General features: G+C 37.3%; 1 protein-coding gene across 13 annotated transcripts in view; it reads right to left on the bottom strand.

Moving 5' to 3' along the window:
* The window catches only part of EPHA6 (EPH receptor A6), a 1,033,311-nt gene that overhangs the window by 588,106 nt on the left and 432,595 nt on the right, over positions 1–12,610 (bottom strand). For all 13 annotated transcript variants that reach the window (XR_009494828.1, XM_010800991.4, XM_024994001.2 and 10 more), the window contains one exon: positions 5,100–5,255. Coding sequence is in view for 12 of the 13 variants with exons in the window: in XM_010800991.4 (XP_010799293.2) it covers positions 5,100–5,255 (156 nt within the window). In the remaining variant the exon portion in view is untranslated. The remainder of the gene's footprint in view (positions 1–5,099; positions 5,256–12,610) is intronic.

Below are 12,610 nucleotides of genomic sequence, written 5' to 3'. Positions count from 1 at the left end.
TTAAGGGTTGCTGTAGTTTTGAAGATAGTGCTAAGAAACAGGGAAAGAGCTCTTCAGGTCCTTAAAATCCTGTCACTCATATGATTACAGGCAACAGCTACCTAGGAATTCTTTCCGTACTAGGGAATTTGGGCTTCCCTCATAGCTCAGTTGGTAAAGAATCTGCCTGCAGTGCAGGTTCGTTTCCTGGGTGGGGAAGATCCCCTCGAGAAGGAAATGGCAGCCCACTCCAGTATTCTTGCCTGGAGAATCCCATGGACAGAGGAGCCTGGCAGGCTACAGTCCATGGGGTCATAAGAGTTGGACACGACTTAGTGATTAAACCACCACCACTAGGGAATTTACTAGCCAAATGTGTTGGTTATTCATTTTAAATATTTTGGTCCTCCATTTTATTTTAAACTCAATCACTGAAATTTCCCCTGCCCATGATACCAAGTTAAAATAAAATAAAATAAAGCCTCCTCTTAAATGCCTGGAAGATTCTCTGAAAGCATGGTTTCAAATGCTAAGTCAAAAACAGCAGAAGGTGATGTCATTGTTTACCTGACATAAATTCTGACTCTTAGATAATATTATTGGAATAAAGGTGATTAAAGAACGGCTAATTCAGAGACACACAATCTATAAGTTAAGTGAGCTTCCAGCTACTAAAAATCTATTAGAATTTGGCTATTTTTTTTTTTTTTTTGTAGTTAGTGAAAAATGAAAAGGTTAGCTGCTTATATGACCCTTGGCCTCAAAAGTCCTGCATCTTGGTGCAGGACTGGTCCTTTTAAATCTAACTGTTCCATGACCTCTTGGCTTGTCTTTTTCATTGGCTTTTCATTTTCCTTCCCTAACAATCTAATCTTTCAATCATAAGAAGTATGATGCTTTGGAGTTAATGATCTTTGCTTGTTCTGCATGTATTATAATAATTGCTAGGCTCTCTCACCTAGTCAGAGTATAATTCAAAAAATATTTATTTACATCAGATATCCATAGAGTTAGTGGACTTAATATATTTTATGTAAAAGTCTTATAAATTCAGAACATTTCTTCAATTTGTAGGAGTTCAGATGGTAGAAGTTGTGATCCCAGAATAATATTACCAACATAAAGTATTTAATAGCTTGAACACCAACTTACCAAAAATGATTTCAAAATGAATTGAGAACAGCTTTCTGTACTAAACTCTTATGTAGCAGCTGCTGTGGGCTAGGCATAGGGATTGAACTCCGATCTTTGGCAAGTCTCCTACATTGGCAGTAGAATTCTTCACCACAGAGCCACCAGGGAAACCCAGGTATTATTCTTAGCACTTTTAAAAATAATAACTTATTTAATAATTATAAATAACAACAGAATGAGGTAGGCATTGTTATCACTAAGAATGGTGCAACAGAGGTTAAAAGGTTAAATAATTTGCCCAAACCATATAGCTAGTAAGTACCTGTAAGAAACATGCTCAACAGCCCAAAACCAATGGGTGGACTTGTATACATGAAGTACAGCGAAAGTGCGAGTTTTTAACTAAGGTCTTGAAAAACCCGGTGTCTGGTGGGTAGGCACACCCAGAGCGAATACAACATGGAATTTATTCCCTAACTCACAGGTTTCCACCCTCCCCCCACCCAGTTCCTTATTGGCTGTGTACTATGTAGTGTACAATTTTTGCGGACTTCACCTAAGTTTCATTATTTCCTTATAGGGTACCCTTCTTTCTTCCTTCCCAACTTTTCATTGGGAAAAAGCATTTTTCAACAAAGGCTTTCTGGCTAGTAAGAAAGCTCAACATCCTGTTTTCTTAGGGAGCCTCTAGGTGCCATTGAACTGTGTCAAGTCTGCAAGACATTAGTCAAGTTTAGAGAGAGAGTGAAAAAGTTGGCTTAAAGCTCAACATTCAGAAAATGAAGATCATGGCATCTGGTCCCATCACTTCATGGCAAATAGATGGGGAAACAGTGGAAACAGTGTCACACTTTATTTTGAGGGGCTCCAAAATCACTGCCAATCGTGATTGCAGCCATAAAATTAAAAGACGCTTACTCCTTGGAAGGAAAGTTATGATCAACCTAAATAGCATATTCAAAAGCAGAGACATTACTTTGCCAACAAAGGTCTGTCTAGTCAAGGCTATAGCTTTTCCAGTGGTCATGTGTGGATGTGAGAGTTGGACTGTGAAGAAAGCTGAGCGCCAAAGAATTGATGCTTTTGAACTGTGGTGTTGGAAAAGACTCTTGAGAGTCCCTTGGAATGCAAGGAGATCCAACCAGTCCATCCTAAAGGAGATCAGTCCTGGGTGTTCTTTGGAAGGAATGATGCTAAAGCTGAAACTCCAGTACTTTGGCCACCTCATGCGAAGAGTTGACTCATTGGAAAAGATTCTGATGCTGGGAGGGATTGGGGGCAGGAGGAGAAGGCGACGACAGAGGATGAGATGGCTGGATGGCATCACTGACTCAATGGACGTGAGTCTGAGTGAACTCCGGGAGTTGGTGATGGACAGGGAGGCCTGGCGTGCTGCAATTCATGGGGTCACAAAGAGTCAGACATGACTGAGCGAATGAGCTGAACTGAACTGAGAGGCAGGGCACAGACAATGGGTGGATCCTATCTCTTTAGGATCCAGTCTGATCTCTCTCCCCAACCCTAACTTTATCTAAAGAATCCAGGCCTCAACTTTGTCATGTTCCCAAGTTTAGCAATGGCACCCTACTCCAGTACTCTTGCCTGGAAAATCCCATGAAATTCACTTTCACTTTTCACTTTCATGCATTGGAGAAGGAAATGGCAACCAACTCCAGTGTTCTTGCCTGGAGAATCCCAGGGACAGGGGAGCCTGGTGGGCTGCCATCTATGTGGTCGTACAGAGTCGGACATGACTGAAGCGACTTAGCAGCAGCAGCAGAAGCAGCAAGTTTAGCTACTTCAGAGCTAGTTACTTTGTCTTGAAAATGGACCACTTCAAATTTATATTTCTTACAGTACCAAAGCCAAGATTCACACTCAGATACTTTGACTCTAAAAGATGGTGAATTTACTAGTACACCATTGTAAGTTTTGGCTAAAATTTAGATAAAGACGTATTCAATAAAGTAGCAGTGAGAAGCCTTTAGAGGTGAGTTTCCAGTGGCTCGAATTCGGGGGAGCTGACAGAACTTTTCACCTTTGTTTGAGTTTCTGTTTTAATCCCTATGGCAGTACAGTATGCTGTTCCCTGTCAAAGCTCTGCCCAATGATGACCAAAAGTATGCTTCCATTTAGTATAGCTAAAGCAGTTTAACATAATTGTAAACATAATTTACAACATCAAATATTAAAAAAAAAAGTTTTTAAAGAGAGAAAAATTCAAGAAACTTAACAATGTTAAGCTAGTTAAGTATACATATTAGATTCAACAATGACTGAGATTTGTAGATTTTATTGTATCCCATATTTATTTCCTTAATAGTCTCACTCCATAGAATTAATCCTCCCCAACTCCCTACTCTGACCCCTCACTAAGGGTTATACTGGTGGGAAACAATGTATTCCTTCACTTTGTCAATCTGTCTATTCATGGCCTTCTAATTCCTAATGGCTCAGATGGTAAAGAATCTGCCTGCAATGCAGGAGACATAGATTCGATCCCTGGGTCTGGAAGATCCCCTGGATAAGGGATTGTGTTCTTGCCTGGCAAGTCCCATGGACAGAGGAACCTGTCAGACTACACTCCACAGGGTCTCAGAGTTGGACACAACTGAGCAACTAACACTTTCTTTTTTCAAGAAAATAAAAAGAGCAGATTCCCTTCTCTCACTCACCTAGGCATCTACTTAGTTTCTGATGTAGGTTTTTAGGGATACTTCCCAGGCAGAACTGTAACAATTTGAAACACCACCACCTACATATACATACATACATACATACAAATATTTACCAGTAGGAGAAATATTTTCCTATTCAAAACTATTTCCACAATTAGGTAACAAATGATATTGAGAATTTCTCTTTTCCTACTTATAAGCTTAGAATATGTTCCTAGAAAAAAAAATCTAGCTAATAATTTCTCATGCTGTATTTTTCTGAAGAAAGTAGTCACTCAGTATTTATAGTCAGAAAGCAAAAATTGTATCTAATAATAAACGTGTTGTATTTTTAAGTGTATTCTATAAAAGTATTTTATATTGTATAAGATTGTAGTAACGCACACAAATCTACAAACTGCATCATTTAAAAGAAATGTAACATATCCATTGTCTCTGAGGAATATGTGGCATTATGTATTTTTAATCCATTTCAGCCCCTGTGAAATTACATAAGATAATCAACATTGTGGCACCAATTCATCAAGAAGGGTGAAATTTCACTATATTTTATTTATGTATTTAATAAGACTTTTATAACTAAGAGGTGACATTTTACTTTTGCATGGCTTAGCAATGCATTAATATCAATATATTCATTTTTATTTTTAAAGTGTACATATAATTTATGATACTTTAATAATAGGAGAATATTACTAATTTAAAATTCTTGGGGCATGCATTAAAATGACCTTCACATTTAGATTTAATATTCTATTGGTTTCAAATCAACAATGGGAGAGAAAGTGAGAGGTGAAATGTGGATAAACTCAAAAATATCTTCCCTTTAGAGACAAATGTCAAGTAAAACTTTAACTTTCCTGTATAACATTAGCACAGTGACTTTCAGAGTTCCATACTGAAGCTCCCCTGACACAGCAAACTTGATGGCCCTAAAGTGATGCGCCTTTAAATGTTCAAGAGTTAAAGCAAATAACACAACTTTTGCTTATAAATCCTCAAAGAAACCTTTAGCTGCTTTGATTTCCTAAGGACAAATTACGCCTAAGAAAAATTTGCCAGGTCTCCAAACCAGGGCTGGTGGTGGCATGTCAGGAATCAATGTGATTTTTGAGAAAACATACATTCTCTGTAAGCGGCTAACAAATAATTATACTAAGAAAGAGAAACTTTTCCTTGACTAATATCAAAGACAAGCAACATTGATCACACAGAATTTTGTATATCCACTTCTTTTTTTAAAATTTAGAATAAAGAGACCAAAAGGATTGAAAATAGGATTTTCAAATGCAAAATGGACAGACTTACTGGTACATGCCATGGAAGGTGGGTCTTTTTCAGCTCGAAAGTAACCCTTTTCACACTGACAGACAGAAGTTGCTTCCACGTAGGTTAAACTGTGTGGAGGACACTTAGAACATTTTATGTTGCCAGCAAACGCTTTATAGAATCCTGGTCTGCAAGCTGTGAACACAGGAAAAACAATTTTTTTTGATTATTGCTAGAATTATTTTATTTGCACATGTACAACACATTTTAAATTATACACTTTGGAATTCAGTTCACACATACACAGAAAAGTCAATACATGCTAATATTAACGAATGAAATAGTTATTCAAAATTAAGTTATACAATGGGGAATCATATTACATTACAACTAACTGATCATATTATCACCTCAAATTTCTGTAACTACCACAAGCTAGACATGGGCTTTAGTCTTCTTATATGCACAATTCTTAGCATATTTTGAATATATAGTTATTATAGATGCCTGAAAACTTAAATGAGTGAATGAATAATAATTAATTCACTGATGTCTAATATGTGGCTACTTTGTAAGTGGAATGAGCATTCTATTTATCTTTTAGTCAGTAGTTTTAGGTTTTGTTTGTATTTCTGTTAAAAATGGGATCAGTTCAGTTCAGTTCAGTTTAGTCACTCAGTCGTGTCCAGCTCTCTGCGATCCCATGAACTGCAGCACGCCAGGCCTCCCTGTCCATCACCAACTCCCGGAGTTCACTCAGACTCACATCCATTGAGTCAGTGATGCCATCCAGCCATCTCATCCTCTCTTGTCCCCTTCTCCTCCTGCCCCCAATCTCTCCCAGCATCAGAGTCTTTTCCAATGAGTCAACTCTTCGCATGAGGTGGCCAAAGTAGTGGAGTTTCAGCTTTAGCATCATTCCTTCCAAAGAAATCCCAGGGCTCATCTCCTTCAGAATGGACTGGATGGATCTCCCTGCAGTCCAAGGGACTCTCAAGAGTCTTCTCCAACACCACAATTCAAAAGCATCAGTACCTAAATCTTCAGAACTTTTAAATTATTTTCTTATGTATCCCTTCTTTGTCTACCACTTCCTTTTTCTCTATTTATAGAGTATGTACATTTCATTTCTAAAGAAAAACAAACCACCAAAAATAGGAATGTTTCCCAACATTATGTCAATACTGCAGAAGGAAAGTTTAGTATTATTTGATTCAGTGGTTTCCAATGTTTTCTTTTAGGAGAAGTTATTCAGATATATACGATCAGGTTAAACATTCACTGTGGTATCTATTTCTATATTCAAAATATTCATGCTTTTGAATATAACATGCATCTAATATAACATAACAGATATGCTTTTTGTATGGATATTTACTTTAAATGTCATTTAGAAATTTTGCTTATTCGTACCTTTTATTCCTTCTTCAAATATTATTTTCCTAAAATGCCAACACGCTGTTGTGTAGATGTATGTTTACATATGTATGAACTGAAGGATTTCATACTGTTGATTTTTCAATACTGAGATAATATCAATAAACTTTAGATTATTTTTATCAATTATCAACTATAGCATGAAAATTTCTCCATGTCAATGGCTGTAATTCATTGTAATATATCTGCAGTTGTATCAACAATCGCCTACTTGAAAGAAATACTTTATAAACTATGCTGCAGTAAACATCCCCATGTTGATACTTACATTTCCGTTCCTAAGAGTAGGAGTTCTGGGCCAGGGTATATGTATAATTTAACACTTATTTCTATGTTACATTTCTAAATATATTTCAAAAGGTCAAACAAATGTAATTGAGCAGCCTAATCTTCCCCCTACTAATCCTATAATTATTAGTGACTCGTTTACCTTCTGACAACACATGGAATTAAATATTGTTACTTCAATTGAAGCTTCCTAAATCCCACTAATATTGCACATTTTTTCATATTTTTATTGGTCTTTTGGTTATGAATTCTTTTATATCCTTTGTTCATTTTCTACTGGTTGCTTGTATTTTATTAACTTATAAGCAGTATTTATTAGCAATATCAATGTCATGTGTGTCATTTTTAAAAAGATTTTTTTGATGTGGAATATTTTAAAAATCTTTATTGAATTTGTTACAATATTGCTTCTGTTTTATGTTTTTGGTTGCAAGGCATATGGGATCTGAGCTCCCTAACCTAAGATTGAATCTACAACCTCTGCATTGGAAGGCAAAGTCTTAACCACTGGACTGTCATGGAAGTCCCTGTCATTTTTGTTGTATATATATAATCAATTATGACCTGAACATAAATGTCACATTACAATAGCTGAAAAACTATAAAATGGCATGAATTTAACCAATTAAGTGAAAGACCTTACAAGGAAAATTACAATATTTTGATAAAGAAACTGAAGACAACACAAACACATAGAAAGACAGCCCATATTCCTCTACTGCAATAATTCACTAAAATGTCCATACTACTCAAACCAACTATAGATTCAATGCAATCCCTATCAAAAATCCAATGGCATTCTTCACAGAGATATTAAAAACAATTCTAAAATTCATTGAACCACAAAAGACCCCAAATAGCCAAAGCAATTCTAAGAATAACAATGCTAAAGGCATCAGATCAGATCAGATCAGATCAGTCGCTCAGTCGAGTCCAACTCTTTGTGACCCCATGAATCGCAGCACGCCAGGCCTCCCTGTCCATCACCAACTCCCGGAGTTCACTCAGACTCACGTCCATTGAGTCAGTGATGCCATCCAGCCATCTCATCCTCTCTTGTCCCCTTCTCCTCCTGCCCCCAATCCCTCCCAGCATCAGAGTCTTTTCCAGTGAGTCAACTCTTCACATCAGGTGGCCAAAGTACTGGAGTTTCAGCTTTAGCATCATTCCTTCCAAAGAAATCCCAGGGCTAATCTCCTTCAGAATGGACTGGTTGGATCTCCTTGCAGTCCAAGGGACTCTCAAGAGTCTTCTCCAACACCACAGTTCAAAAGCATCAATTCTTCGGTGCTCAGCTTTCTTCACAGTCCAAATCTTATATCCATACATGACCACAGGAAAAGCCATAGCCTTGACTAGATGAACCTTTGTTGGCAAAGTAATGCCTCTGCTTTTGAATATGCTATCTAGGTTGGTCATAACTTTCCTTTCAAGGAGTAAGCGTCTTTTAATTTCATGGCTGTAGTCACCATCTGTAGTGATTTTGGAGCCCAGAAAAATAAAGTCTGACACTGTGTCTACTGTTTTTCCATCTATTTCCCATGAAGTGGTGGGACCGGATGCCATGATCTTTGTTTTCTGAATGTTGAGCTTTAAGTCAACTTTTTCACTCTCCACTTGCACTTTCATCAAGAGGCTTTGTAGTTCCTCTTCACTTTCTGCCATAAGGGTGGTATCATCTGCATATTTGAGGTTATTGATATTTCTCCTGGCAATCTTGATTCCAGCTTGTGTTTCTTCCATGTTTCCTGATTTCAAACTATACTATAGAAAGTTTAGTCGCTCAGTCATGTCCATCTCTTTGTGACTCCATGGACTGTAGCCTACTAGGCTCCTCCATCCATGGGATTTTCCAGGCAAGAGTACTGGAGTGGGTTGCCATTTCCTTCTCCAGAGGATCTTCCTGACCCAGGGATTGAACCCGGGTCTCCCACATTGTGCTGCTGCTGCTGCTAAGTTGCTTCAGTCGTGTCCGACCCTTGTGACCCCATAGACCGCAGCCCACCAGGCTCCCCCGTCCCAGGGATTCTCCAGGCAAGAACACTGGAGTGGGTTGCCAGTTCCTTCTCCAATGCATGAAAGTGAAAGTGAAGGCGTTCAGTCATGTCCAACTCTTAGTGACCCCATGGACTGTAGCCTACCAGGCTCCTCTGTCCATGGGATTTTCCAGGCAAGAGTACAGGAGTGGGTTGCCATTGCCTTCTCTGCTCCCACATTGTAGGCAGATGCTTTACCATCTGAGCCACCAGGGAAGTTAACTATACTATGGAGTTATACAAATTGAAACAGTATAGTATCAGTATAAAAAATATATACATAGACCACTGGAACAGAATAGACAGCCCAGGAATAAATTCCCAAATAAATAACTAATATTTGACAAAGAAGCTAAGAATTCTCAATCAGGAAAGAATAGTGTCTTCAATAAATGCTGTAAGGAAAACTGGTTAACCACAGACAGAAAAGTGAAACTGGACCTGACTAGACACTACTCCTTGGAAGGAAAGTTATGACCAACCTAGACAACATATTAAAAAACAGAGACATTACTTTGCCAACAAAGGTCCGTGTAGTCAAGGCTATGGTTTTTCCTGTGGTCATGTATGGATGTGAGTGTTGGACTGTGAAGAAAGCTGAGCACAGAAGAATTGATGCTTTTGAACTGTGGTGTTGGAGAAGACACTTGAGAATCCCTTGGACTGCAAGGAGATCCAGCCAGTCCATCCTAAAGGAGACCAGTCCTGAGTGTTCATTGGAAGGGCTGATGCTGAAGCAGAAACTCCAATACTTTGGCCACCTCGTGCGAAGACCTGACTCATTGGAAAAGTCCCTGATGCTAGGAGGGATTGGGGGCAGGAGGAGAAGGGGACGACAGAGGATGAGATGGCTGGATGGCATCACAGAGTCGATGGACATGAGTTTGGGTGAACTCTGGGAGTTGGTGATGGACAGGGAGGCCTGGTGTACTGTGATTCACGGGGTCGCAAAGAGTCGGACACGACTGAGCAACTGAACAGACTGACTGAGACACTACTCACAAAAGTTAACTCAAAATGGAGTAGAGACTAAAAAATAAGACTTGAAACTGTAAAACTTTTAGAAGAAAACATAGAGGAACATCTTGATATTGGTCTTGGCAATGATTAAAAAAAGAAAAATATTACAGCAAAAGCACCAGCAACAAAAGCAAGTAGCACTACATCAGACTAAAAAGCTTCAGCACAGCAAAAGAAACAGGTAAAAATAATGAACAGGCAAGTGATAGAATGGGTCAAAAGATTTGAAAATAATATATCTGATAAACTGATAATACCTAAAGTATATAAGGAGCTCACATAACTCAATAATAACAAAAACAAAAATGTACAGTTAAAAAATAGGCAGAGGAACTGAAAAGACCTTTCTTTAAAGAAGACATACAAATGGCCAACAAGTACAGGAAAAGATGCTCAATACAACTAATAGTCAGGGAAATGCAAATGAAAACCAGAATGACATGTAGTCTTACAACTACATGGCAATTATCAAGAAGAGAAGAGATACCTGATGGCAGGGATGTAGAGAAAAGGGAACTCTTGTGTACTGGTCGGTGGGAATGCAAGTTAGTGTAGCCAAAATGGAAAACAGTATGGCTGTTTCTCAGAAAACTAAAAATAGACCTACCAAGTGACCCAGCAATCCTATTTCTGGGTATATATTCAAAAGAAATGAAAAGAGGATATGAAAAAGTTACCTGCACTACAGCATTATTACAGCATTATTCGCAATAGCCAAGATATGGAAAAAGTCAATCTCTGTCAATGAAAGAATGAATAAAGAAGATATACAGTAATTCTATATTTTAGTTTATAGTGACACTACCATTTGGGGGGATTATTTGGTAGTATCTACTACAGAGGAACATACACGTTTCTTCTGACAATGCCACTCACTGGTATATACCCAACAGAACAGCACAAATTGAAAGTAGCTTCTCTCCCCACAGGCAGTCATACAAGTTCCATCGCTAAGTGAGCTATCAGGCCTCCATTTGATTTTCATTTTCTGCAGTTTTGTTGACATGCTGATAATTCTCATGTGACGTGTTTTCTCCTCCCCTGCTTTGCCCTTGTTAGTGTAAACCTTCTATATTCTTTTACTCATTTTGGTGAAGTGTGCTGAGGGAATGGGGATAAATAAATATTTCAATCAACTATATTTTACAAAATTTACACTTCACTAAATTTCTAATTCTATAATTGAAGTAAATACATTTAATTGAGAATAATCAAATTACAAAATTATTGATGAAATATTTATTAAATGATTTTTTTTTAATTTTCTGTTGCCATTTACTTACCGATAAAAGTATCATGAATGCTAAAAAATAAAATCAATGCAATTTGGCAGCAGGGATCTATAAAATGCAAAATATATAAATATATAATGTGTAAAATATATAAATATAGACTATGTAAAACATATAAATATATAATTACAAAATAATAAATAATCAAATACACAGCCTATTTAAAAAATACATTTATGATTTGAAGAACTTTAAGTGGTTGCCTAAAATAACAATAAAAGGTGGGCTATACATTAAAAAGTACAAAACAATTTTTATAGAATAGCATGTATTAAAGGTTCATACAATGAGTATAGTTATTGAAATAACACTAATATTAATGAAGTACATACCTTGCCATATAATTTTGCTTATTGATACCTGAAATTTCAGAAAATTAAATTCTCTGGGTATTGATAGGAATATAGTTGAATAGTATTTCACAGACACACACACACACACACACACATGCATACACACACAGAGGTTTGTCTGCTAAAACAAAATCAAGAAATGTATGATCTGTCCTACACATATTATATTTCAAAAATTGCATTGTTAAGCTATATATTGGAGAAGGCAATGGCACCCCACTCTAGTACTCCTGCCTGGAAAATCCCATGGACGGAGGAGCCTGGTAGGCTGCAGTCCATGGGGTCCTGAAGAGTCGGACACGACTAAGTGACTTCACTTTCACTTTTCACTTTCATGCATTGAAGGAAATGGCAACCCACTCCAGTGTTCTTGCCTGGAGATTCCCAGGGATGGAGGAGCCTGGTGGGCTGCCGTCTATGGGGTCGCACAGGGTCAGACACGACTGAAGCGCTTTAGCATAGCAAGCTATATATTACTAGCAATGTTTTTAGGTTTTCTCTACTATCAGAGAACTTTAAGACAAGGAACCATGAGAAATCCTGGTTGGCATATCATGCTGTGCACTTCTTACCATATGATGAAATATTCAATTGTGTATTGTCTGACAGGAGCTAATATTAATATAATTGACTGCTTTTCCCTCATAGGTGCTCAATAGTCTGTAAGTTTAGATAAACCTGAATGACTTATTAGTAAAATATGTGATGTGCATCATTTCTAAAACATTAGAACTCAGGAAATTTAATAAACTGGGATAGGCAGTCTCATTACTGTTTTCCTAGATATTACTCTGAAGTCATAAAAATTAAAATTTGCTGTCATATAAGCAGAGAAGGCAGGGAAGATCAGATAACTGAAAAATAATAACAAAAGGAAAACCCCTAAAACTTAAGGTTAAATAAGCACAAATATTTTGTTTTTCAGATTAATCTCTTAATAAATACTGAAGGAAAATTTCAAGACCAAATACGAGTCTACTACTAATAAAATGTGGATTATTCTTCAAGATATTCAACCTAATTTTCCTTGCAGGGGAGCTACTATAAAGTCCTCATGAAGATAATATACATAAACTGTCCTGTCATGAATTCTAATTTCTTACTTCCACCAAAGAAATGTTTAA

Source organism: Bos taurus, chromosome 1, assembly GCF_002263795.3.
Source record: "Bos taurus isolate L1 Dominette 01449 registration number 42190680 breed Hereford chromosome 1, ARS-UCD2.0, whole genome shotgun sequence".
Lineage (NCBI taxonomy): Eukaryota > Metazoa > Chordata > Mammalia > Artiodactyla > Bovidae > Bos > Bos taurus.
The sequence above is the reverse complement of the archived record's forward strand: the minus strand, read 5'-3'. Positions and strand labels throughout refer to the sequence as shown.